The sequence below is a fragment of the Pneumocystis murina genome, assembly GCF_000349005.2.
Source record: "Pneumocystis murina B123 chromosome Unknown supercont1.7, whole genome shotgun sequence".
Taxonomy (NCBI): domain Eukaryota; kingdom Fungi; phylum Ascomycota; class Pneumocystomycetes; order Pneumocystales; family Pneumocystaceae; genus Pneumocystis; species Pneumocystis murina.
The window spans coordinates 146953-173019 of record NW_017802365.1 but is presented as its reverse complement, the minus strand read 5'-3'; the positions used below and the strand labels follow the sequence as shown (position 1 = coordinate 173019).

Here is a 26067-nt window from a genome sequence, read left to right as displayed (position 1 = left end):
GACAACCTCAAAAAAAATTATTTGAATTTTTCAAGCTTAAATATATCTTTTAAGGATATAAAGCAGAGATTTTTGAAAGTTTTAATGAATTTTTGGTTTTAAATAGTTTTTTTTATAATATTTCCTTTTTTTCTATACAAAAATACGAAAATTTATCAATTTTAATTAACATTTAACTTATACCTTAAAACAACCATATATCTTTAATTAGTATATATTTGAGACATTATTTTAAAGGAAAAAACATATTTTAAAAAGATTTACTTGGACTTGAAATTTTATAATGATAGAATCAACGGTTAATGTAGAAAATGATAATCCAGTTATAGAAGAAACGGTTAAATTCAGGAAGAAAAATAGTATAGTTTCCAGTATTTTCAATGAAAATCAATTTTTTATTGCAGTAAATTGATTTATAATGAAAAAAAGATGCTAACGAATCTTCAAAGGGATTAGGATTAATGGGCTTAGGTACAGGATTAGCACTTTTTCGTCATGGAATTATTCAATCAATGCATCTAGCTAAACGTTATTTTACAGTATCTCTTGAAATTCCATCTAAAGATAAAAGTTATTTATGGGTTCTTCATTGGATATCTTCACAAAAATCAATGAAACGTATGCATCAATTTTCAGTTGAAACAATGTATAAACAGCACGACAATGGAAGTTCAAGTACTACATTTAGCCTTATTCCTGGCCATGGGAAACATTTTTTTAAATATAAAAATTCATGGATTCAAGTATATAAATAATATTCAATTATATTTCAATATATCGATTTTTATATAGTTTTATCGAGAAAGAGACGGAAAAATGGTTGATCTGTCAACAGGATCTCCTTGGGAGACAATAACTTTAACAACACTGTTTCAAGATCGAAAAATATTTAACGAATTACTTCATGATGCACGAAATCTTTCCATGAAAATGCACCAGGGAAAGACAGTTATTTATACAAGTTGGGGCTCGGAATGGCGTCCCTTTGGACAACCAAGACGACGAAGAATCCTAGAAAGTGTCATACTTGACAAAGATGTTAAAGAACAAATAATCAATGATATTAAAGATTTCTTAAATAGTGGAGATTGGTATTCACAGCGAGGTATTGTTTTTGTGTTAAATCCTTTTTATTTAAATTTGTAAGGTATACCTTATAGAAGAGGCTATCTATTTTATGGACCACCTGGTACAGGAAAAACATCGTTCATACAATCTATTGCAGGAGAACTTGAATACAACATATGTTTATTAAATCTTTCGGAGAAAGGGTTAACAGATGATCGTCTTAATTTCTTATTAAGCAGCGTTCCTACAAGAAGTATAATATTATTAGAAGATGTAGACTCAGCCTTTTCCAAACGTGAACAAACAGAAGAACACAAGTATTTTTGTTTCATTTTATTTTCGATTATAATTCTTTAGTTTTAGGAATAATATGACATTTTCAGGTTTTTTAAATGCACTTGATGGTGTTGCTTCTGCCGAAGATCGAATTATTTTCATGACAACAAATCATCTAGACCAATTGGATTCTGCATTAATTCGTCCCGGACGTGTTGATGTTTTAAAATATTTCGGGTTTGCAACGGATTATCAAATCCAAACAATGTTTTTAAGATTCTATGAAAACAAGAATAAAGAGGCAAATATTTTTCTGGAAAAAATAAAAGCGACAGGTGTACCAGTTAGTACTGCTGCATTACAAGGACTATTTATTTATAGTAAAGGGGATCCGCAACGCGCGATAGAAATGATTCATATATTAAATGAAATAAGCTAATACATTCAACTTTTATATCTGATCTTATACAAAATTTTTTACAATTTTTGTGTAGATTTAAACATATTGACTTAACCATCTAAATCCATCACCATATCCCTGCCTCATAACAACTGAGCTAGTATATGGTTACAAAAAGTTGAATTAAAATATATCAAGCATTAGAGCATAAAAACTTACCACATAAATACTTCAATTGGACGTATATTTTCAGCTGACACTTTCCCTTTTCCTGTTGTTTGGAATAGTCCCAATGTCACACGCAATTCTTCTTCTGAAACGGCCCCGGGTGCATCAATCTTATTTCCAAGCACAAGAAATGGTACTTTTGACAATTCTTCGATAGAAAGTAAAGCATCTAATTCTGCTTTTGATTCCAAAAATCGTTCCACATCCGATGAGTCAACAAGAAAGACAATTCCATCTACTTCTGGAAAATAGTCTCTCCATAATCTCCTAGCTTGCTGATGTCCTCCTAGATCAAATGTCGTAAATAAACAGTTTCCAATAGCTAATTCTTCACTCGCTAAATTTCACATAAAAACTTTCCTTCCTATTCTTAAATACTTACTCGGATGCAATGTAGGCTGAAATGTTGCCAATCTATCATTCTATACATCTTTATCATTATTTTTACTCGTTTAAAAATAACTTACCTTCAACATATGCAACAGTGTTGTTTTTCCTGCATTATCAAGACCAAGAAATAACAGTTTTGCATGTTTATTCATTAATCCAAGACTTGCAAGGATATCATAAAACCAGTTAATGATAAACATTTTTTTAACGTTATTTAAAGGCTCAGACGATCGGTCAGAAAATAGGTAGATAAATCCTAATATATATATAGAAAGATAAGAAACTTAAAAAAATACCCAAAAATATGAATTTATAAAGAACAAAAAACTATTGGAATTAATGATTAATTTTATTTTATAAAAATCAAGGTTTAGTTTAATAATAATCACGTGACATAAAGTATATAAGGAGACGGAGTTTAAAAAGGATGCCGGAGTTTAAAAATATGCAAAAAAATATATAAAAAGCCGATAAACCCAAATAATTCCTTGTCTTTGTAAGTTGATTTATGTGATTAGTAAATATCTGATTGTTTAGGTGCAAGGGTTTTACGCTTAACAGTGAAGGTTCGCCTGAGTTAGTGTTTTTGCTAGTGTAAGCTTTGAGATTTTTATTTTTTTCTAGATGTTTATGATTTATAGTGAAAACTACATTCCCTGACCGCTCTTGCTGATTTAGTTCGGTAAGGAATCTTTGGAATCTCCTGTTATTTGTTGCGTGGCAGGACGCTTTTTTTTCACCGATTTTTTATTGGTTTTTACCAATGGATAATCCGTGAGGATAGGTGTCCTTTACATTTAAATTGAAGTGTTGAAATCATTTTTTTCAGACGTTTAGATATTAATTTTAGATTGGAATTGTCATGTTTGTGTATTTATAGAATTTAAAAGATTTAAAACTTGCATTTAAGAATATAGTTTCTTAGAATGAATTTATTTTAGTTGATATTTTATAAAATATAATTAAGATATTAGCAAAATTATGAAGATTTTGTTTTCTCAAAATATTCAAATTCCTAGAGATAATGAGTTTAAATAAAATACTATCCTATTGCTTTACTTTAATGCCCACTTCTTCATCTTTATCCATTACATGTTCAACTCCTTTTACATCGGGTATATAATGCATTAACATATTTTCTATACCATTTTTTAAAGTAATAACAGATGAATCACATGTTTTACAAGCACCCTTAAGTTTAAGAAAAACCTTTCCATTATCAAACCCTCTATATTCAACATCTCCTCCATCTTCTTGAATAACTGGACGAATCCGTGTTTCCAATAATTCTTTAATCATAGAAACCACTTCTGAATCATCTTCTGTATTTACATTTGAACCTAAATCTTGTGTTTCAGGTAAAAAGATAGGTTGGCCCGAACTTATATGTTCCATAATAATCGAAAAAATCTCTGGTTTAAGAGGACTCCATGCATTTTTTGAATGTTTTGTAATAGTTATATAATTAGGTCCATAAAACACATATTTAACTCCATCAATAGCAAAAAGCTTTTTTGCAAGAGGTGATGATGTTGCCTGATGGCTATTCAAGTATTCTATAGATGTAAGGGACTCTGGTAGAATATTAACACCAGGAATAAATTTAATTGCATTTTCATTAGGTGTTTTCTCAGATTGGATCCAAATTGACCTTTTTTTACATTTCAAAAAAGATAATTCTGGATAAAAAGAAGATAAAATTGGTTTACTATTGAAACTAAAGCGTAAAAGGGTATTTCTACTCATTAATTATTTATTAATTTTTAATACAAAAATTTAGCGGTTAAGTACGCATAACTTAGAATATCAAAACTATAATTTTTCTGAAAAAAGATAATATATTTTAAAGAGAAAATAACATACAAGGAATTATCTTAAATAAATATTATTTTAAGAATTATTTTTTATCAGGAAAAATTTGGTTAATCACAGATAATTTTTTTGATTATACTATATTTAAAAAAATGATAAAAAAAAACAATATATGGTCTTTTAGGGGTATATATTTTACTTTGGAAATGTATTCAAGAAAAACTTTTTTTTTTTTTCCAATATCATTATCACAATTAAGAAAATATTCTATAAAAAATATATGTTCTGGTTGTGGATCACAATTTGAGGAGATTTATTCAAAACATTCTTCAGATACTATGTATAATAAGAGCAAAATTATTAAAAATTTTAAGAATTCTAAAAAACAAAAAGAAAATGATATATTTAATGAAGCAATAGCTAATCTTGACGAAACATTATGTTTAGAGCTTTTAAATATATTTCCAGAGAGATTATCAGGATCCTTTCAAGAAAAAAAAGTTAAAAAAAGGACAATATGCCAACGATGTCATGATTTAATTCACCATTCTACTTTATCAACAGAATTTCCTGCACTTCCACAAACATTATCATCTGCAAATTGGTTGTCAATACTTTTGAAAGAAAAAAATCCTCTTTTAATATGTATAATTGATTCTATTGATTTTCCTCATTCATATATATCAGAATTGCATAATTTATATGGAAAAATATCACAAATTTTGTATGTAATTAACAAAATTGATATAATATGTGGAAAAAAAGATATGTTAAGCAAAATAAGAGATTATTTTGTTTCAGAAATATCAAAATTAGCTCAAATTACAGAAAAAGAAATAAAGCCATTTATTATTTTAACAAGTGCTACAAAAGGTTGGGGCATAGATAAACTAATAACATCTATTAACAAATATAAAACCAAAAAAAGTAACATATATTTTATTGGCATGACTAATGTTGGAAAATCGTCTATTATTTCTAAGTTTGCTAATCAGGCAGGTTATGAGGAAACACCTACTGTTAGTTTTTTACCAGGAACAACTTTAAATCCAATAAATATAAATGCAAACAAACTGAGAAATTTATTTAAAGACGGTGGCATAATTATAGATACCCCAGGAATTTCTGAACCAGATAGACAACTATTTAAACATTTTGAATGCAACAAATTAAGAATTTATATACCTAAAAAAAAATTTCCTAGAATAAAACCATTTTCAATAAAACCTGGTAAGATTAAGAATTTTAAGAAAATTAATAAAATGTATTGATATTTTAAGGACAAAGTCTTATAATAGAAAAAATTGTTAGAATTGATTATCTAGATACTTTGAAGACAGATAATCGATTAATAGTTACTCCATATATATTTCTTCCAATACATATTACAAACAGAAAGAAAGCTGAATATATTTTTAAAACAATTTCAAGTGTTGATAACATGACTACACATGATAAAACTTCACTTAAAAATGAAGCAAAAATTTTGTATTATAATTTGACAGAAAGTATTGAACATAAAAAACACAAAGATATTGTAATTGCAGGATTTGGATGGATCACTACAAGAACAAACTATGGAAGCGCTAATATCAAAATCTTTTCTTTGGAAAGTAAAGGCGTTGCTTTACGTAATTCTTTAATGCAATATATAACATCACGACATATATAGAAATATAGATATCACCAAAACATTCCTCCCTCAAATCCAATTTTTAATTTCTTTCCAAAAAGATAATCCCAACTTTTTGGACTTTTCAGATTTTCAGAAAGGTCGTCAAGTTTACATGCTTTAGCTGTGATTCTTGCCATTCGTTTAGCATCTTCTGTGTTGTCTCCTTCCATTACATACATTACTAAAGCTGTCATTGAAACATTTTGACATAAAGCATGCTCCAGTAATGGAATAAGTGCACCAGATGAGAATAATTTCGGAAAAACTTTTTTTGATCCTGATATTAATTTAAGAGTTGAAAAGTACTCTGACAATCCTGAAATAGTTTGAAACGTTGATAAAATAAACTCCTTGGGCCTAAAACGTTATATATATTCTTTTTGAAACATATATATGAATTACCCTTTTATTTCTGCATCATTTCTTCTAGATGCATCAGTAGATCCTAATACAAGAACTTCACGAAATTGCCCCTTCTTAATAAAAGGCAATAAAACCTTTTCAACAAATTTTTTTTTCTCTCCTGGTAGTATAGGTGATCTTTGCTGAATAACAGTAATCTTATCATCGCCAAAAACTTAATTATTCATGTTTATATAAAAATCATTCATTAATTATGTTCTTACCATCCAAAGCAGTCGCAATTCCGCCACAACAAGGAGCACCTGCATCCTCTCTAGAACCTGCAAAGGGATAAAGTAAAGAATGGTCAAGCATAGCTTTTCTTGAAAGACCCGCTGAATGTACAAGAAGATCTACAGCAAGCTGAGGTACATTACCAATAGATACAACAGGAATAATTAATATTGTTCCTGAAAATACTAAAGACTCTATTTCTCCCATTATTTTAAACTAAATAACTCTTCTGAATATCTAATTATTAACCTTAACTTCTGCTTAATTATTTTTTATCTTTATTTTTGATATTTTATCTAAAAATTATCCATTTTTCCTAAAAAAAAAACAAAAACATAAGAAAATTAGGAATATTTATATTTTCTTTGATTTTTTTCTTAAGAAAGTTATTATTTTCAGTAATTATTTTAAAATTTCTTCTAACCTGAACTTTATACGTTAAATCGTTAAGATTTTAACTTCATAAAAAAAAGTTATTAATTATTAGATAATAATCTTATTAATCTTATAAAAAACCACTTAAACTTTATTATGGTGGATAGATACAGGCATATTTACCTTTTTTTTTCCAAAAAAAAAGCTTAATTTTTATATAGTTTTTCATTAACTACTTTTTCTCCAAATGGGAAGCTTGTACAGATTGAATATGCCTTAGCAGCAGTTAATCAAGGAGTAACATCTATTGGTATTAAAGGTAAAAAGTGTTTTATTTGTTTTTATTTGATAAAACTAATAAATAAGCTAAAAATGGAGTTGTTTTGGTGACAGAAAAAAAAAGCCAATCTTCACTTGTTGAACAAGATACGATTGATAAAGTTTCATGTATTACACCAAGTATTGGGATGGTATATTCTGGGATTGGACCAGATTTTCGAGTTTTAGTGGATAAAGCACGAAAACTTGCACATTCTGCCTATAAATTAATTTATCGCGAATATCCTCCAACACGTATACTTGTTCAAGATCTAGCTAAGGTAATGCAAGATGCAACACAGTCTGGGTAGAAAAGTAGTATTTTTTATGAAAAAATATAATATATCTAGTGGTATACGCCCATTTGGTGTGTCTATATTAGTTGCAGGGTGGGACAAACATAATGGACCGTCTTTATATCAGATTGATCCGTCCGGTACATATTTTCCATGGAAAGCAACAGCAATTGGAAAGTCAGCAATATCAGCGAAAACTTTTCTTGAAAAAAGATATAATGATCAACTTGAACTTGAGGACGCTATACATATTGCACTTCTTACTTTAAAAGAAGGGTTTGAAGGAGAACTTTCTGAAGATACTATAGAGATAGGTGCTGTTGGGCCATCGGTGACATATAATCTTGGAACAGAGGATACAAATGAGCCATTATGCCCTCAATTTAGAAAATTAACAAAAATTGAGATTCTTGATTATTTGGAACAAATTTCATAAATTTCATTTCTATATCATGTTTTCTTCGTTGTATTTTATGTTATTCAAAAGAATATATAAAACTGCAATCATATTATCTTAAAAATACATATTTATATCTCAATATTTAATAAAATTAAATTCTTATGCAATATAAATTATATATCTATATTTATATGTTATATATTTGTGAATAACTAAACATTTGTATATTTTTAAATTATCTTTAAACGTTTATAAATGTTTTTATTTTAAAATGAATTAACTATAAAGAAAATTTAATATGGATGAAGATTCTTTAAAATTAAAAAATATTGTTTCAAAAACAATTAGATCATTTAAAACATTTTTAATTTCAATATTTAACTATACTAATACTAATCTTTATTTTTTAAAAAGAACGAACCAAATAACCATTGATCATTATAATTTAATAGAAAATTCTATAAAAGATATATCTAATAATAATGAAAGTTTATCTTATATATGTACAATACAATATTTGATAACGTTTCAATGTATTAATAAAATTAGATAAAAATATAAATGATTATTTAGAAAAAATAGAAATTATAAAAAACCAAGTAAATATATTGGAACAAATATCAAATGAATTAAACAAACATTCGAAAGAATTAGGTAAGTTTTATATATTTCCAATACTTATTTTTTTATTCAATCTAGAACTTAAATGTCAAGAATTACTTAAATAAAATCATATCTTCGTTATATAATCATAAAATAAAAACACAATTATAAGAATAAAACCAATCATCATATATATATCATACGTTTTTTTTATAAATATTGAAAAAATGTGGAAAAAAACACATTATCATTTATATAATATTTAATTTTTGTCGAAATTGTTATTTTTTTTCTTTTTAGCTGTACCTTTAGAAGACCTTTTCCCTTTCTTTCCACTTTCAATAACAAGCTTGTCTTTTTCAGGACCGTCTTCATTATCAGAAACGCGTTCTTGAGATTCATATGAATTTGTTTCCAAAGCATCTTCTATATCAGGTGTATTATATACAATACCAGGTTTAACTGAATCAAAAGTATCACAAAATGGAATAGGATGGATAGTTTTATTATATCTTAGCCTATAAGAAAACTGAAAAATAAAATAAATCCTTACTGTTTTGTAAAAGAAGCTTTCGTTTGCGTTGGAATCTTTAAAAGATTTCCATTATTTGGCCCTAGACTTAATTCTAAAATATATTCAGAATGCTCCTTAGAAAGAAAATATTCGTCCATAAGTTTAATAATATCTGGAATTATATCTTGTCCCTTAATTTCAAGTCTTCGTAAAAGAAGATCAAATAATAATGGTATATAAAATTTCCGAACTTCACTACAATTTCCAGTTATTTTTGAGGACATATGAGCCTGAATACTCTGCAAATATCTCATTAGTTTGTTAGTTTTAGATAAATTACCCAAAAGCGAGGTGAACGAATATTGGGATGTAGAAAATCCAGAAACATAAAATGAAGGGATAACACATGAAAATACAGCATGCATAGGCATTAAACCCCAATGTTGTTGCGGTCTAATATATAATTATTATAAAATATATTAATTCTTTGAATAAACTACCCATGAATCATAGAATCGACAATATCACTATAAGAAATAGACTCAGAAGCCTTTTCTATTAACTTTAAGTGCTCATGATTTTTCTGTTTCAAATTCGTAATAGAACTTAATAGATCAGGTCGTGTTTTTAAATAATTTTCTTGAAACATTAAATGTGAAAGTTCATGATCGTTAAAATAAAGTTCAATTTTATCACTTAATGTAAGTTTACTAGTATGCCTAAATATACCTCCACTTAAAAATTTCCCTACTATATCCCAAGGATTCATAATAATATGTTTTTCAGCAGCCTTTGCACTATTTTATCTAAGTTAATAAAAAATAAAAAACATAATCTTTACGCATTTTTTCCATCATCTATACTCATAAAAGTCTGAGTAATTTTCCAAGATGAAAGAATATTTATAATTTGGCGAATATCACCATTAGTAATTTCAGCTAACTGATCAATTGCCTGAGGTTCTAGTTTTAAATTTTCACGATACGCAATAGACATTATTCGAGAACGAAGAGAATTGACATCAGGCCTTCGAAATTTAAGATCAAATGTTGTCCTATCTAAAGGCAAGAGCTTCCTTGAAGCTCTATCATTACAAATACATATTATAGGTATCTTTTCTTTTTTTTTAAAAAAAAAAATTAACAAAATAAAACTTACCAAAGTCTTTTTAATAAAAGAATTAAGTTCACCAATTCCTCCATAATCTCCAGTAGATATACCATCCACTTCATCCATGATCAAAACAAGTTTGTTCTTTTTTCCTGCTTCTTCCTAAAAAAATTATTTTTTTTAAAATTATTCTCTTATAAAATTACATAAGTAGAAAAAAATCCACTAAGTGATGTATTATTATAAATTCGAATTAATGAATCCTTAAAGATTAAATAAAAATAAAGTATCTTATATTTATAATTACTTCTAACAGTTTCTTATTTCTTGTATCACTTGCATTAAATTCCAATACATCATAGCCTTCTAATTTCGCAACTAAATGTGCTGATGTAGTTTTTCCAATGCCAGGTGGACCTGATATAAGAACCGCACGATAAAAACCCAATCCATCAGATCCCGGCTTCTTAAAATTAGCAATACGATTTTGGTCCCTAATTCATAAGAATTTTTGACAAATTTATATATACTAACCAATCACGTAACCATCTCTGCAATTTTTCTACCAAACTTTTATTTCCACATATTTCTTTAAGACTTTGAGGTGCATATTTCGTAGTCCAAAGCTGACATGACTGGATTTTCTGCATTTCTCGAGTTTCTGGAGCCAATAATTTTGCCATTTTTTCAGCTTCAAGATTTTGCTCTTCTCTTTTTTTCTGTACAAGTTGTGCAGCCTTAGTATCTCCACCTAAAGCCGGCATATTCTTAATAAGATAAAATAAACCGTCTTCATTTATAGTCTTTAACTTATTCTTTTTAATAACCTCTATTTTCTTAGGGCCAGCATCTGTTCCTAATACAACAAATGACGTTTTACTAGAAGGAGCAGTTGTTACTTTTCTATAAAATATTCATCATAAAAGAAAATAATTATTAATAAGCTAACCCTCCATATCTTTTTACAAGATTACATCCCTCTTCACGATCAATTGTTTTCAAAATACCAGTAAAAACAAAAGTTAGGCCCTAAATAATTACATACTTTCTTAAAAATTAAGTACTTACAGAAAGACAATTTATACGACCAATAGGTATTTCTTTAGAAGCATTTGTCACTAAGGGAACATGTGTTGTATGGTCATAAAATTCAACACTAATATAATATAAGCAGGATATAACAAAATAAAAATAAATAACCCTTTACTCTCAACATTTTCAAGATCTGACAAAGATATCAAAGGACATTCATTTAAAACCTTTTGAGCTATATTTTTAGCATCTTCGACATTTTGTTCTTGTTTATCCGTAATTAAATTTGTATAATTAGATTTTTTTTTAGGAGTAATCTTGACTTTGGTATCATTCTTTTTCTTGGAAATAATCACAGACTCCTTAGTTTTTATATTTGAAAAAGTGTCCTTAATTACGGGTAAAGATGTATCAGTACATTCTCCCTTAAGATCTATAGGATCTTTCTTTATCAAAGAGGATTCAATATTACAAATATCATTTCTGTTCCCAAAATCGACCGTTTTAGGTGGAGAATTCTGATTTATTTCATCTTTATAAATCTTATCTAATTCTTCAAATTCAAGTAAATCAGATTGACTAAACGAAAAATCATCATCATTAATATAGCTTTCTTGAACTGCTTCATCAGAAACTACTTTTTTAGAAGCAGGAGAAGATCTCAATATTTTATTTTTATCCATAAAAAATTGTGACACATTTATTGGAACTAAACATGGTTCTTCAACTGATTGAATACTAATCGAAAAATTAATCATCCTTCCATTACTTTTAACGATATTACTCTTGCTTCTTTACATTTTTCTTTATATTTTCTTTCTTATTTACCCTATCAATCATAAATTATCTTGTATGTTAATATCTTAATCATTTACAACTCAAATTCTTCATCATCCGACACTTTTTTCCCGCAAAAAAATCAGCTATACTTATAAATCAATATTCTATTCTTACGTATTACACGCTTCTTAGTTTTATCATTATTTAAATCATCTACACTCTAATAAAATAAATAATCATATTTCATTATTATTTTCTCTACTTACCTCAATTTTTGACCGTTTCAAACCGCTTTTTTTTCTACCATCTTCTCCTAAAAGCCAATTTCTAATATTTGTCATAGTTTTCCCTTCTAATTCTATTTTATTCTTTTATTATTCTTCATTTATATAATTTTTCGGTTAGCAATCACTCTTTATTATCTCTGTCGTCCTGGTAACCTTCTGACAACAATACTTAACCGATCTTTAGATTCATTAAGAATTTAAATGATTATATGTAAGAGTAATGGAGTCAAAAGAACAAAACGAATACCATAGTACAAGGGAACTTCTGGATTATTATAAATCCAGATTGTTTTTAGCAGAACAAGCAACATATGATGATATTTTTGCACGTCTTCAAGAGATTCAACAAGGATTATCAAGAATGCATTCGCTTGAAAGATCATTACAGGAAGCAATTGAAGAAATTGAAACAATAAATGAGAAAAATATTGAACTTTTGGAGATTTTAAAGGAAGTTATTGGTGAAAATATAGGTAATTTAAGATAAAAAAACATTAGAATCAAAATTAACCTAGTTATATTTTATATAGCACTTAGATCAAAAGTTCAATTTGTTCAGCAGGTCTTTAGGAATTAAATGAATGAAAATATATTAATAAATTGTAGAAGTATGGGTATGACATTTCAAATTATTGTAAAATTTTAAATAATCAACCAAAACATAAACAATATTATGAAACAATTATTACCCTGCTTAAAAACAAAATTGAAGCACAAAAAAAAATGCCATGTGATTACAAACGTATGAATGAGCTTATTATAAAATGCGAAAAGCTCGAACGGGTGGTATTTGAAGGAGTTCACGAAATCCTTCGCGAAAGAAAAACAAGAGAAAATTATGAAATACAAGTTAAAGAAGCCAAGGCTAAAATTGAATTGCAAGAGAAAGAACTAAAACAGAGAATTGAGGAAGCAAATTATACATCGAAAATAAAATTAGATCAAAATACAAATCAAATATTTACGTTACAACAACAAAACGAAGAACTAAAACATAAATTAATTGAATCCCAGGTAATAATATATTTATATTTATAAATATAAATCATAAAATAGTTAACTAACATTAAAAGAATAAAATCGATAATATAAAAAAACATTCATATGATACAATTCAAGAATTCGAAAAACAAATTAAACAATTAAAAAAAAGGTATTTATTCCAAAATATGGCGATCGTTAATAATATTAGACGTACTACAAAAATAAGCCCCGAACTTCTTTTAGAAATTGCATCTTTATATACAAAAATAAAATCTCTTGAAAGAATGGCTTTAAAATTCGCACCTCTTGAAGGTTATCATGTTAATGAATTATTTTCTGATATTGAACTTGTCAAAAAAAGAGCACAACATATAGAAAATATCTTATTTGATAAAAAAAAAAAGTGTAAATATTAAAAACAACATTATTATACATAAATATCATAAATGTAACATGGATAGTCAGTCATTTTATTAAGCTTTAAAAAAATATAAAATTCATAATTATATCATATCGTTAATCGAATTGTTTTTATTAATAAACTAGACAAATATTTTATAAGATGACAGTCTCATAAATGATTTAAGAGATGATCTCAATTAAAATCACTTAGAAGAGGTCATTATTAGTTAATATAATCTTTTTCAGTTATTAAAAACATGGATCTGATACATAAATCATTATCAGCAACAAATTTTTCTTCAAAATCAAGTGATATATCACGCAGTATATCGCTTTTTAAAGATAACAGAAAGATATCTACACAGCCAGTTGAAGGGGTATCTTTATCTCTTGTTTCTGTTCCATCAGGATCCAGTACAACATCACCAACATCCCTTAGTATTCATCGACCATCATCATTAGTGTTATATCCGGCAGGAGCAGTGGCAGTACTTCATAATATCAAATGTTCAGTAGAAAATAAACGTTTTTTTTGTATACCCCAAAATCTTGTGACAGACGGAGGATTTATTACTGGTAATAGTCCTTTTTTGTCAAGCAAAAGCAATAGTCCTTTACGCGATAGTATTGATACATTTTCAAATCAAGAATCGTCAGGATGCCAATCTAGACTTCTTTATGACAAATATTGTGGTTCTATTATGCGTGAGGAATTAGAAACACAAAATAAAGTAAGAGAAAAAATTAAAGCATTATCTTGTACAACAATTAGTCAAGATAAGAAATATATTGCAGTTGGAGAGGTAAAGATAAGAGTATGTTTGGACTATATAAAATAATTCTGTTAGTCAGGAAAGTCACCACGAATTTTAATATATTCAATATCGTCAGATGAATCTTTACCTATTGCTATTTCAGGACATACGTTTGGTATAAAATGCCTTTCATTTTCATCAGATTCTAGATATCTTGCTAGTGTTGGGTTTCTTCATGATGCAACTATTAATGTGTGGTTAATAATTGATAAGACTAATACTATAAAACGAATTGCAAGCAATAGAGTAACAAGCCTTGTTAGAGATCTTTCATGGATGGGAATTACAATAGTTACGTGTGGATTACGACATGTTAAATTGTGGAAATGGGAAGAAGAAGAAGTTTCTAAAACATCAAACATAGGAAAAACTTCAGTTTTAGAAGGGAAAAATATAATTTTAGGAACAATGTCAGATGAGGATTTTATGTCTATTAGATCATTGGGAAAAGAATCTGTAATACTGTGCTCTAGTAAAGGAGAAATATGCATTGTTTTTGAAGGGGATCGTTCTGTTAAACGAATTTTTAATGTAGGATATGAAATAAGTTGTATTGATATAAATAATATAGATAATCTGTTATGGGTTGCGGGAAAACGTTCGGAGATAGAGTATTTCATATTTATGTACTTCTATTTCTAATTTTTAATAGAGCATATAAAATATATGAATTACTAGATAAAAACAATTTTCAGGAAGAATTTAAAAAAGAAATGGTTAAATCACTTAAACCTTTAAAGCCAAATTCTGGAATATTGGCTATTGCATGTGACTATTCTGGTAATTTGGTGGTAGTTGATGGTGATCATTCAATTTGTATTATTGACACAAATGATGAATCTAAAAACCAAATAATAGGAGGAAGTTCAACAAAAATGATGGGGGTTAAAAATCTGCATAAAAATTTTCTCAACGCTATATTAATGACATGGTCTATATCTGGAACAGTATCTTTTTGGGATGAAAATGAGGCATGTATATTAACTATAAATATTGCAATAGAACAACCCGAAAATATATCGGAGGAAACTATAAAAAATGAACTAAAAGTTGTCCAATACAACCATCATGACGAAGAACTAATAATTGGAGATTGTTATGGTATGATAAAGTAATTCTTTCATATTTATTATTCCTTATTTTAAAATAAGTAGAACGATAAATCTTAGAGATCAAAAAGAATTATGGAGACAAATGGCACATGATGGAGAAATAACAGATATTGATTCTGGTGTTATAAATGAAAAATGTACATCTTGCTGTGGTTATTTATTAAATTTTTAAAATATTTTAGATATAATGGTCAGCTCTAGTAGAGATAGAACTATACAAGTATGGTCTCGAGACAAAAATTCTCATAATTGGGATTTAGAACAAACTCTTGATGATCACAATTCATGTATAAATAAAGCACGTTTTCATAAAAATTATCAAATGCTTATTTCTTGTTCTGCAGATCGTACGATTGTTATTAGACAACTACATGAAGAATCTGGAAGTACTCAATTACGCTATTTAACAAAGAAAATAATTTCATTACGTTCTGCAGCATTAGATTTTACTTTTATATCTGAGGATTCACTTAGGTTTTTTGTATCAACTCTAGATCGTCAACTTTTACAGTGTGACACTCAAGGACAAATTATTGGAACGTATAAGACTTCTGAGGATCCTAAAGAAATGGTATCTTTAGACAATATTGCTATATCAAATGTAAAATTATCTTTGGATACAGATAACACGAAAAAAACAACTTTAGAGAAAAAATTTATTGCTGCTTTGGGGAATGATAAAGCCATAAGAATATATGATCTATTAACATGTTCTCTTTTAGCAAAGAAATATATACATACAGACGGGGCTACTGGGATAGCATGGATAGAATCTAGTCAATTAAATAATAAAGCAAGACTCGTTTCTAGTGGAATGGATGTTCTCGCTATCTGGGAATTATCGATAGATGATATTCAAAAATTTGCACCAACACATGGGATTTATACAAATTTAAAAACACCGATCAGAAAAATAATTCCAAAGCGTATTATTGGTACTTTTTCTCCTATTGTAGCAAAAGATGTATCATGTATTCAATCAAAAAAATTATGGAAATCTGTATCTCCAACACGTTCAAATTTTGACTTATCAAAAAGTGATAGCGATTCTCCCACCTCAAAAAGGATAAGTAGACTAAGCAAAAAAATAGTCGATCAAATGGAAGATTCTAAGCGTCGTGCTTCAAGTCCAATTAGATATTGTTCTCAGAAGCAAGACATATGTTTACCCAAAAAATTTTCTGATAATAAAGACACTAATGATTCAACAATTGTTTTTAATGAAAAAAATGAAACTAATATTAATAATACTAAAGAAATACAAATATTTAACGACGAAGATACATTAACTAATGAAATAAATTTGCTTATAGATAAACTGAAAGAAATCCATCATGATATTAAGGCTATAAAAAATAAAGATACTCAAAAAAGATCCATGCTATTTTACAATTTACAAAATCAACTTATATCAATATTAAATGATCTTCGAGAACAAGTGTCACCTATAGAAATTGAAAATCCAAATAAAGAACTTTTGGAAAAATATTCTACACAATTGATAGCTCTAATTAAGGATAAAATAAAATAGCATTATATACTAGGAATTCATATAAATTTATAGAAATAATCGCTAAAAATATTTATAATAAAATAGGATATATCCTAAGTATAAAATATTATAAAAATAAAAATTAAAATTTACATATTAAAATCAAAATGCTAATATAAAAAATTGTAATGCCTATAACTTTAAGTTTTATTACTCTTTTTGATGATTGTAAACGAGTTGCTTTCTGCAATTCAGAAAAGTACATGTTTGATTTTTTTAAGTTTGAATCTGAAGTAAAGTTTGATTTAGTCTCTAAAAAATTATATGGATTAGCTGTATCAATTAATGATTCTCCTAATTTTAATTTTTGATCTTCCTGGCTAATTTCTACCTTTCTTATATTTCCAAAAAAATCAATTATTTTAACATTATCAATTTTTCGACTAAAAAGGTCAGTTTTAATGCCAGGTGTAGATTGCACAAGATCTTTATCATATGAATCAAACAAATCCTTAAATGTATATTTCGAAGTAATATTCACTTTTTCTAAAAAATCCAAAGTATAATAAGTAAATCTATCAATAACAGATACCCCAATATCTTTATCAGAATGGTGCTAAAGATATTCTTAACAAATATATACATATATCTTTAAAACTTACCGAATAAGATGATTCATTTAATTCTGAAGATCCAATTGCAAGAATATTCGGAGAATAAAACTTTGAAAACATTGTATTTGCTTGACATGTATCTATCATAAATAAAATTTCATGATACCTAATTATTTATTCAATATACAAACATTTATCGTATAAAAAAAAATCTACCGTCTCTTTTCCCACATTTGTCCAAATGCATTCGCAATATCATGAGAACAAATTTCTTCAAAATCTTGAAATTTCAAAAAATTATCACCTCCATGTCCCGTCATATATACAAAAATATTCGATCGATCATCTGTTAAAAGTTGTTTCGATCTAGGCGTATCAGGAAGAACTCTCCCTAAACCATTAACCTCCATTTTCCTTTTTAACAAAAAATACACAAACATCAATAATACCTGTTAATAATCTAATAAAATTTTCCACTGTTACTTCATAACCACGATAATCCACTTCAATATCATCTCCATATAGATCCAAAGCATGGTCCGAGTTATGAAACACACTCCCAGGAAATACATTACGAGAATTACATGCAACATCATCTGATAACATCAATATAATTTGTGAATCGGGAATTCCAAGTCGTTTAATTGTACGATACATTCCTAATGTATTTGCCATGTGCTAATCTCTTTTTTACTCATATAAAACAAGAAAAGAAAAACAAAAATACTCTATAATTATACCAAAATCTAGACGTTGAAACAAGTACTGCCCAATTACTCTTAAAAAAACTCAATTATTTACTAATAATCTTCTTCCAAAAACCTACAGTATATCCTGTTTTTTGCTCTATTTTTTCCTGATTTTCTCTCAAAATCATTGAAAATACTTTTAAACAATAGAAAAATAGAAAAATAACCCATATTCCTCTAAAATCCATTGATATTCGGCCTCAATTTCTTAAGAATTTCTTAACTTTTTTTTGACGTCTCGATAAGATTTAATTTATACTTCAATATTTTAAGAAAATAATGAAATTTTTTATTTTTTAGGCCAATTTTCCCATAAAAATGTCTAAAATACGAGTAGATATTCGTGCTAAAGAGGATTATATTTTTGCAGGAGAGTTTCTTTCATTTATTATCACTTTTAAACATGAAATTGTGGGTACAAAAGAGACGACAGAAAACTGGAAAAAACAAAATAAATCGCAAAAAGAAGAGTTTTATCAAAAAAAAACAGAGGATCCAGTAAGAGGACAGTCAGATTTATTATTATTCAAAAAAAACAAAAAAAAAACAGTGTTTTTAGAGAGAAATACGGATATTTTGGAAAAAGAAAATATTAATGGTTTGTATGTCTAAATACAAATACAAAAACCAATAAAATATATTAGATGAAGAGGAAATAGAGGGCTCAATATCATCAGATATGTTAGATATAAGTTTTGGCAAAAAAGAAAAAGAAAATGAGGAAAAAAAACTAGAGGATAAAATAATAAAAAAAGATAAGATAGAAAATAATAAGGAAGCTATATTTGATAATTCAGAGAATGATTTTTCAGATAAAAAAGTGGAATTGGAGGAGGAACAAGAAAATATAGATGTTTTTTATGATTTCAATATCAAAAGCCATAATTTAAACGATTTAGAAATGAATTCCCAATTGAATCTAGATTCTGTTAAAATTTCAGAGGGATCATCAGAGAATGAATTAAAAGAAACGCTTTTGATAGGATATATTCAGATCATTGGATATTTTATTTTAAACGAAAAAATTATTAACGTAGAAAAGTTTGAAGAATTTATAACAAATAAATATTCTAGAAAATCAACTAAAGACGAATTAGTTAGAATTGACTCTAAAGTGAATCAGAAGTCACACTTTATTAATAATTTAAATATAAATTATCGATTAAATAATTTATTAAAAAACCAACCAATGAGTTCATTAGGCAAATTTAAAAAAATAAAAAGTTTTTCTTAATAATACCTGTTATATTTTCTAATTTTGAATTCTAGAATTAAAAAATGTTCCTATACTATCTACACCACCGTCTATTCTTTTTATTGATCTTGAATTAGCACCAGGAGAAAGTCGCAGTTATAGTTATAACTTTAAATTACCTTCCCAACTTCCACCAAGTTATGAGGGTAAATCTATAAAAATAAATTATCATTTATCTATTGGTACGCAATGTTCAGGAAAAAGTATACAACCATTAAAAGTATCAAATATTCCGTTTGAAGTTTTATATAAAATTGATGGTATTAAATTGCAAAATATTCCTATTAAAACTTATATTTTATCTAGAGTCAGGGAATCAAATCATATATGATCTTTTTTCTCCTATAATATATTTAACTGATGAAGCAGAAATATTTTCATATGATTTATCAGAAAATGATCATATCTCAAATACAGAAGAGAAATCCAATGATTTAGATTTTGGATATGAGTACGATAAATATTCTAAGGAAGATTTTATTTGTTATTTATCAGAACATTTACTTGACGAATCTCTAAAAAAATTACTTTTATCTAATAGTATTGGAGAAAATACACAAGAATGTTTTTCTGATGCTCAAGAAAAAATAAATCCTCTAGTTGATATGAAAAATATAATACAAGATATAACTGAAAACAATTCATCATATAATAATTTTTCAAATAAAAAATTCAATATTAATAAGAATGGAAATATAATTGGCATTATATCAATTTTGAAACTATCTTATAAACTAGGAGAAACAATAATAGGAGTTATCGATTTTTCATCCTCAAAAATACCATGTTATCATGTATGTTTATTTTACATTTTTATTAATTCTTGAAAAATTTTAGGTAAAATTTTTTCTGGAAACAACAGAAATAATTGACGAATCAATCACCCACTGTTCAAAGGCCAATATTTCTCAAACAACTCGTAAAATATATGATAGTTATTCAGAAACTACATTATGTGCTTCTAGAATACAATTTAAACTACTTATTCCTTCTAAAGCTCCATTTTCTTTCAAAACTTCTGGAAGTAAATACATATTTCTATTTGTGTAACATTTTAATAATATATTAGTTTCCTTATTATGGACAATACGATTAGAAATAACAATCCCGTTAACTTCTGAACAGCTAAATCATGCGGAATATTCTCTTACAAAAACCTTAGCTCTTCAAAAGTTACTCAAGGAGAATTATAGAGATTATAGAGAAACACATTATTTTGCGTCATCTTCTTTGGAGTGTGAAACTTTCTACTGCACAATACCTATTATGGTTTTTCCTTCATTAAAATCACGCCTTTCTTCAAATCTTTTAAACACAACATTTTATATATAACAATTCAACATAGAATTGCATATTTATTAATACACATTAATAAATATGCAATTTTAACAAACTATAAAAATCATGAGGATTTTTTATCTTTCGAATCATCTACAGAAGTTTCTTTATTCTTTCGTGCTTTCAATACCATCTCTCGAAGTTCCCAGCCACGCATACCTAATTCTTTTAATCTTGCAGATTTATTTCCTGTCAGATATTCATCTAATCCACCTACTTTTGCAATTGTTCGAAGTGCACGGGTTGAAACTTTTAATTGAACAAGTTTATCTAATGCTTTACTATAAATTAACTTTTTCTGAATATTTGGAAGCCATTTCCTTCGGGTTTTATGTTTTGATTTTGGAACATTATTACCAAATTGAATACAACGATTGGCATAAAGACCTTTATCTGCACGTTTAAAAAATGACTTTTTAACAACATTTCCCACTTCTTTAGGATTATGTGGCAAATATAATATTTCTTTTCGACAAATATCTTCATATTTAACTTGTTTTTGCTTAATTATTTCTTTAACTGGAAACTTTACATATATTGAACTTGAAATTTTACGGTCTATCGTTTTTAATATCAAATATCTTAATTCTTGCTTCAGGAAACATCTAATACGAAACATATCTGTATAATTTTTAAACTCTCTTTTTCATCATTTTATATATTATAAAACTCGACAGTCGAAAAACTTTTTTATTAACCGGCTTGAAACTTTTAAAATTTGAATATTTTTTTAAAAAGATATCCAAATCTTTAGAAGGTCTTTCGTATAAAAATAATACACAATATTTGATTTTATTTTAATTATATATTAAGATAAAATTTATATTTTAATTGTGTATTTGACGACAAGCCAAAAAAAAAGAAAAGTCTATGATAAAATTAAGATGCTCCTTCGGAAGAGGTTAATTATAATGCATTGTTTCAATTAATGAATTAAGGATAAATAGGTTGATGCTCATTTTACTAGACATTTCAGACTCTATATTCCATTTCATTGCGTAATTAGTCCCTGGACGATTACGGTTGTGACAAACCATAGAGTTTACATTTAGATAGTTATAATAGTCATATATAAAGTATAAAAGTTATAATATTAGAGATATAATACAATTTTATATATAAATATGTTATTTAATAAATTTTCGTTTAACACGTTTAGAATTTCGAGTACTTTTTGCTTTTTGTTTATTTAAAAATGATTTTTTTTTTACAATATTCCCTGTGTCTGTACTATCATCATCACTTTCTTTTTTCCTTTTGGATTGTATTTTATTAGATTGTTTTTGAAGATTTTTATCAAGATCTTCAATAATAATTTTTCCATTGTTATCAACTTTAAATTGCATAGATATAGGCTTCTTTTTTTCCGTCTTTTTCTGATCTTTAGAATTCATATTTATAATATTAATTAAGGAATTTTTATCCAAGAGATCAATTAATTCATCATCAACCTTTTTAATAAGTGTTTCTTTTTTAGAGATTTCTTTGTTTTTAGAATCAGAATTATTAATGAGAAAAGAAATATCAGAATCAGTGTCCTCGTTTTTATATGTTTCATACTTATGGTTAAAATTGTTATGCTTATTATTTAACATAGGATTCCTAGATATATTTTCTGCAGCTATTTTCTTTCTTTTATGACGTTCTTTCGTTTTTTTTATATTTATAATCAACTTTTTATCTTCATTTGGAACTTCTTTCTCAATAGTTTCATATCCATAACGTCTTATCATTCTTTCTATAATATTCTTAACTTTCACTTTAAAATGAACTTTATGCTCATGAACCCAAACCATAAGATTAGATACCAACATGGATAAACGTTCTTCTATAATAATTGCGGGAAGAGATATGATAGTCATTTTAACAAATCCCAAAGCAGATTTTGCAATCTCATGATTATTTGAAGTAATAAACATATATACAGTATCTAACAACCTGGAAATAAAATTCAAATTTAATACATCTTATATTATACATCAATACTCGAAACAAATCAAAAGAAAGTACCTTTAAATTCATATAAAAGTCTAGTAATTGACACAATAGTCGCACTAATCATATATGGAGAATTTCCAAGCAATCCACTTGAAACCATAGTAAAAAACCCCTCGATATTAGCTTTAATATCAGATACATTATCATTCATCTCCAATACTTCATTATTTTCAATAGTACATTCCTTTAATACTCTATTTCCCATCAAAATCAAAAGATTGTATGCCATAGTTCTGGCCTTTTTATTTGTTTCTTTTGTTCCCATTATTACTTCTGGTAATATCGATGATATAAAATGCAAATCCTTAGGTGGAAGCATATTTATTATATGATATAATGCATAGAAACGATACTAAACAGTTTAATAGAATATAGTATTTCGAAATAATATCACCTTTTTTACAGAACTTTCTGCTTTTGTTGCGCTCTCAAGAAATAATTTTTGTAATTCCTCTATATTATTTTCCAAAAATACTTTAATAGATAAATTTTCAGTCATTTTAGAAAATAAGTTATACGCCTTTTTTTGAAGAATATGATCTGTTTCATTTGAAATTTGAGAGTTAATTATATTATAAAGTTGTAAGCTTGTATCATCCGGAAGATAAACAATCATAACAGCTAAAAGATCTAACATTGTATATGACATAGAAGCTAGGTCTTTATTAGAATTTGGTAAAGAATTTTCCTTTAAAGTTTGCGATAATAATTCAATAATTCTATTAAAAATATTTCTAATCTCCTAAACAACGTTTAATATAGTTAATTATAGAATATTATATAAAACCTCTTTATTTGTAATAGATAACCATGATTTTATACATAGTAATATATGTTCTCTAAACTGAGATTGTGTTTGACTATAAACGTTAAAAAGTGTAGAAAGTATATCAGATATAAATTTTTGTAAATGAGCTAAATTTCTTTCAGCATCTAATTTTGTAATGGGAAATTTGCATTTAAGTTCTTGATCAAAATAATCATTGTCAATTAAGTCTTTATTCTTATTAATAAGTATTTGTAATCCTTGACAAATTATTGATCTAAGATCCGCCTGATTGGAAAATACTGCTAACAATAACTGGACAAAGTCTTGATCAAATGCCTTAATAAAGTCAAAAAATAATATATTCAATTTTAATGGATTATACTATTTCGAGATCTAAAGGAAAATTACAATAACTAGGGAAAAGGGACCAGATTTGCTCAATATAAATTTTGAAATTCTTGTCTCCTTCAGAATCATTATTTTCTAATAATTTCTGATATAATTTTTCAGAAAGCGGAATAAATTCTGATATAAAATGTTGCAATTCCGTATTATAAATACTGGACCGCAATACTGCTAACATCCATTCTCTTTTAGGAACTTTCTTACTGAAAAAAATATTAGTTAATATCTATAAATAATATATATTTTAACCTTTCTTCATCAAGATTTAATGGTAAAATTTCCAAAATAGCTTTCGGACCAATTGCTTTAACAGCAAAACCAATAACTTTATCTGCTTCTATTTTTTCATTAAATTCATCCCTTGCACGCATATCACCTATTAATTTTATGGCTTCCATAAAATAAGGATCTATATAAAAAGGAAGATGTTGAAAAAAAGCTATTAATATTTTAAATATTTCTTTCCATGCTACTCGATAATTTAATGTAAATCCTTGCATCGTTATCTTAGTTAATTCGACTACTATTTCATTATCTTGTCCGATGTCGTTAGGAATACAGCTTGCAATTAATTTTACTAAAATTTCACTACAAGAAATCCTAATTTCAAAAGAATCAGACCTAAGAAAAGGAAATATATCCATAAACAATTGAGGAAGAAGTTTGAATGTAGCATATGGCTCGAATTGATAATAGGATTCAAGTCCAGCAGCTAAGACAAAAAACCATAAAGGCAACAATATAACATCTTTTTCAGAAGGCCTTTTTCTTAACATTAACTATTTTAATCAAGATATAAATTCCCCTATATATTCATAATAATATTTACCTCCAAAATACCACGTAATTTCTCAGGTGTAAAACTACATTTTTTAAATATAACGAGAAATATATCAAAGGCTATCATAATCAAATAAACATTCTTAGTTTCCAAAATTTCCGTTAAAACACAACAAAGCTGTTCATTTTTCGATGCTGGACATCCACCTGCATCTACAATAGTTTTCAAAAGCTGAAAACTATAAATTGCTTTTGAATAATTAATTTTCTTTTTATTTTTGCATTCTACGCCCTCTTTTAATTCTAAAATACTTTTTTTTAAAATATTAAATGTTTCTCTTAATGAAAATTCAAGAATAGGATGTATTATTAATGGACTTAGAGGTGGATGAGTTAAGATTTTACTTATTGCTTCCCGAGCTCTTTTCCTAATTTTAGGCCTAGAATCCAAACCCAATATTAATAAACAACTAAATATCGATTTTATATTATTGTTAGGACTTGTCCATGTAGAGTTTTCTTGAACAATTAAAATATTTTGTATACAACTAATAATAAAACGTAAAGTAGACGTACTAATTCCAGAATATCTTAAAGCAGAACTCAAGAGAGATGATATTTGAGCATATTTAGAACGAATCAAAGGTTTGCTTATAAAAGGAATTACTAAGTCAAGGAGATAAAATATTGAATAAACAAGTTCACTATTATTCGTATTTGGTAAAGTTTGTTCTAAAAGTACCAGCTAAACAGTCAAAAAAAAATAAAAAAGACAATGTGTATCTCACAAGAGATACAAAATACGCTGTAATATTTCCTTGAGAATTTTCATTGCGTAATGTATCTTCTATTGCAAGCAGTAAATTTGCAATCTGTAAACATTAAAATTAAAAATAATAAAAAAAATATAAAAACCAGTTTCTGATGTCTATTTTTAGAGCCATTTTGTGAACGAATTCTAGATATTTTCTCTTCAAATAATACATTTTTATTAATCATTTAAAAATTTTTAAAAAGATAAACTCAAGATTGACTAATATCGTCTAATAATTTTTATATATTTAAAGAATCAAATTTTTTTTCTTAGAAATACCTTAAATATAGAAAGATCTATAAAGATCTTTTTTCTAGAAAATAATTTTTTAAAATACATA

At 26.9% G+C, this 26067-nt stretch overlaps 14 protein-coding genes across 14 annotated transcripts; 7 read left to right on the top strand and 7 right to left on the bottom strand.

Moving 5' to 3' along the window:
* Nucleotides 1–283: 283 nt before the first annotated feature.
* On the top strand, nucleotides 284–1783 carry PNEG_02692 (hypothetical protein; the record flags this gene model as incomplete). The annotated part of the gene is made up of 5 exons (XM_007876525.1): nucleotides 284–403; nucleotides 450–743; nucleotides 793–1105; nucleotides 1148–1385; nucleotides 1426–1783. The coding sequence occupies 5 exons, from the start codon at nucleotides 284–286 to the stop codon at nucleotides 1781–1783; spliced, it is 1323 nt and encodes a 440-aa protein (XP_007874716.1).
* A 57-nt stretch (nucleotides 1784–1840) lies between these two features.
* Nucleotides 1841–2562, bottom strand: PNEG_02691 (small COPII coat GTPase sar1; the record flags this gene model as incomplete). Its single annotated transcript, XM_007876524.1, has 4 exons — nucleotides 1841–1901; nucleotides 1964–2309; nucleotides 2355–2394; nucleotides 2440–2562. 4 exons carry the CDS (start codon nucleotides 2560–2562, stop codon nucleotides 1841–1843), a joined length of 570 nt encoding a protein of 189 aa, XP_007874715.1.
* An 847-nt stretch (nucleotides 2563–3409) lies between these two features.
* Nucleotides 3410–4126, bottom strand: PNEG_02690 (hypothetical protein; the record flags this gene model as incomplete). Its single annotated transcript, XM_007876523.1, has 1 exon — nucleotides 3410–4126. The coding sequence occupies exon 1, from the start codon at nucleotides 4106–4108 to the stop codon at nucleotides 3410–3412; it is 699 nt and encodes a 232-aa protein (XP_007874714.1). The 5' UTR covers nucleotides 4109–4126.
* A 95-nt stretch (nucleotides 4127–4221) lies between these two features.
* On the top strand, nucleotides 4222–6208 carry PNEG_02689 (hypothetical protein). Its single transcript, XM_007876522.1, has 2 exons — nucleotides 4222–5404; nucleotides 5455–6208. The coding sequence occupies exons 1-2, from the start codon at nucleotides 4327–4329 to the stop codon at nucleotides 5844–5846; spliced, it is 1470 nt and encodes a 489-aa protein (XP_007874713.1). The 5' UTR covers nucleotides 4222–4326; the 3' UTR covers nucleotides 5847–6208.
* Nucleotides 5276–6692, bottom strand: PNEG_02688 (hypothetical protein; the record flags this gene model as incomplete). Its single annotated transcript, XM_007876521.1, has 3 exons — nucleotides 5276–6206; nucleotides 6252–6426; nucleotides 6476–6692. 3 exons carry the CDS (start codon nucleotides 6690–6692, stop codon nucleotides 5858–5860), a joined length of 741 nt encoding a protein of 246 aa, XP_007874712.1. The 3' UTR covers nucleotides 5276–5857.
* Nucleotides 6693–6952: 260 nt separating this feature from the next.
* On the top strand, nucleotides 6953–7910 carry PNEG_02687 (hypothetical protein; the record flags this gene model as incomplete). Its single annotated transcript, XM_007876520.1, has 4 exons — nucleotides 6953–7033; nucleotides 7082–7179; nucleotides 7227–7485; nucleotides 7529–7910. Exons 1-4 carry the CDS (start codon nucleotides 7017–7019, stop codon nucleotides 7908–7910), a joined length of 756 nt encoding a protein of 251 aa, XP_007874711.1. The 5' UTR covers nucleotides 6953–7016.
* A 262-nt stretch (nucleotides 7911–8172) lies between these two features.
* PNEG_02686 (hypothetical protein) lies at nucleotides 8173–8605 on the top strand (the record flags this gene model as incomplete). The annotated part of the gene is made up of 2 exons (XM_007876519.1): nucleotides 8173–8528; nucleotides 8574–8605. The coding sequence occupies one exon, from the start codon at nucleotides 8173–8175 to the stop codon at nucleotides 8425–8427; it is 255 nt and encodes an 84-aa protein (XP_007874710.1). The 3' UTR covers nucleotides 8428–8528; nucleotides 8574–8605.
* A 134-nt stretch (nucleotides 8606–8739) lies between these two features.
* Nucleotides 8740–12319, bottom strand: PNEG_02685 (hypothetical protein; the record flags this gene model as incomplete). Its single annotated transcript, XM_007876518.1, has 15 exons — nucleotides 12180–12319; nucleotides 12088–12133; nucleotides 12009–12033; nucleotides 11918–11962; nucleotides 11302–11871; nucleotides 11170–11257; nucleotides 11051–11130; nucleotides 10636–11004; nucleotides 10409–10595; nucleotides 10308–10364; nucleotides 10150–10263; nucleotides 9833–10104; nucleotides 9492–9788; nucleotides 9031–9444; nucleotides 8740–8989 (listed from the first exon to the last, which is right to left on the bottom strand). Exons 1-15 carry the CDS (start codon nucleotides 12252–12254, stop codon nucleotides 8740–8742), a joined length of 2889 nt encoding a protein of 962 aa, XP_007874709.1. The 5' UTR covers nucleotides 12255–12319.
* A 101-nt stretch (nucleotides 12320–12420) lies between these two features.
* PNEG_02684 (hypothetical protein) lies at nucleotides 12421–13600 on the top strand (the record flags this gene model as incomplete). The annotated part of the gene is made up of 4 exons (XM_007876516.1): nucleotides 12421–12673; nucleotides 12731–12762; nucleotides 12807–13214; nucleotides 13274–13600. 4 exons carry the CDS (start codon nucleotides 12421–12423, stop codon nucleotides 13598–13600), a joined length of 1020 nt encoding a protein of 339 aa, XP_007874707.1.
* A 243-nt stretch (nucleotides 13601–13843) lies between these two features.
* PNEG_02683 (hypothetical protein) lies at nucleotides 13844–17044 on the top strand (the record flags this gene model as incomplete). The annotated part of the gene is made up of 5 exons (XM_007876515.1): nucleotides 13844–14389; nucleotides 14435–15012; nucleotides 15054–15512; nucleotides 15556–15650; nucleotides 15696–17044. The coding sequence occupies 5 exons, from the start codon at nucleotides 13844–13846 to the stop codon at nucleotides 17042–17044; spliced, it is 3027 nt and encodes a 1008-aa protein (XP_007874706.1).
* A 103-nt stretch (nucleotides 17045–17147) lies between these two features.
* On the bottom strand, nucleotides 17148–18588 carry PNEG_02682 (hypothetical protein; the record flags this gene model as incomplete). Its single annotated transcript, XM_007876514.1, has 5 exons — nucleotides 18446–18588; nucleotides 18347–18397; nucleotides 17836–18297; nucleotides 17668–17785; nucleotides 17148–17621 (listed from the first exon to the last, which is right to left on the bottom strand). Exons 3-5 carry the CDS (start codon nucleotides 18057–18059, stop codon nucleotides 17148–17150), a joined length of 816 nt encoding a protein of 271 aa, XP_007874705.1. The 5' UTR covers nucleotides 18060–18297; nucleotides 18347–18397; nucleotides 18446–18588.
* Nucleotides 18589–18642: 54 nt separating this feature from the next.
* PNEG_02681 (hypothetical protein) lies at nucleotides 18643–20955 on the top strand (the record flags this gene model as incomplete). Its single annotated transcript, XM_007876513.1, has 6 exons — nucleotides 18643–18966; nucleotides 19013–19591; nucleotides 19638–19883; nucleotides 19930–20417; nucleotides 20461–20647; nucleotides 20693–20955. Exons 1-6 carry the CDS (start codon nucleotides 18687–18689, stop codon nucleotides 20953–20955), a joined length of 2043 nt encoding a protein of 680 aa, XP_007874704.1. The 5' UTR covers nucleotides 18643–18686.
* A 70-nt stretch (nucleotides 20956–21025) lies between these two features.
* PNEG_02680 (ribosomal protein L28) lies at nucleotides 21026–21608 on the bottom strand (the record flags this gene model as incomplete). Its single annotated transcript, XM_007876512.1, has 1 exon — nucleotides 21026–21608. The coding sequence occupies exon 1, from the start codon at nucleotides 21578–21580 to the stop codon at nucleotides 21026–21028; it is 555 nt and encodes a 184-aa protein (XP_007874703.1). The 5' UTR covers nucleotides 21581–21608.
* A 480-nt stretch (nucleotides 21609–22088) lies between these two features.
* Nucleotides 22089–25912, bottom strand: PNEG_02679 (hypothetical protein; the record flags this gene model as incomplete). The annotated part of the gene is made up of 9 exons (XM_007876511.1): nucleotides 22089–22927; nucleotides 22972–23311; nucleotides 23354–23701; nucleotides 23747–24064; nucleotides 24111–24336; nucleotides 24383–24912; nucleotides 24963–25658; nucleotides 25702–25785; nucleotides 25829–25912. The coding sequence occupies 9 exons, from the start codon at nucleotides 25910–25912 to the stop codon at nucleotides 22089–22091; spliced, it is 3465 nt and encodes a 1154-aa protein (XP_007874702.1).
* Nucleotides 25913–26067: the final 155 nt, after the last annotated feature.

What these genes read in the sequence shown, in the direction of transcription:
- PNEG_02689 (XM_007876522.1), top strand. Translation starts at nt 4,327, where the DNA reads ATGATAAAAAAAAACAATATATGGTCTTTTAGGGGTATATATTTTACT. An exon ending in ACCATTTTCAATAAAACCTG is followed by an intron (nt 5,405 to 5,454) that starts GTAAGATTAAGA and finishes TGATATTTTAAG; the next exon opens with GACAAAGTCTTATAATAGAA.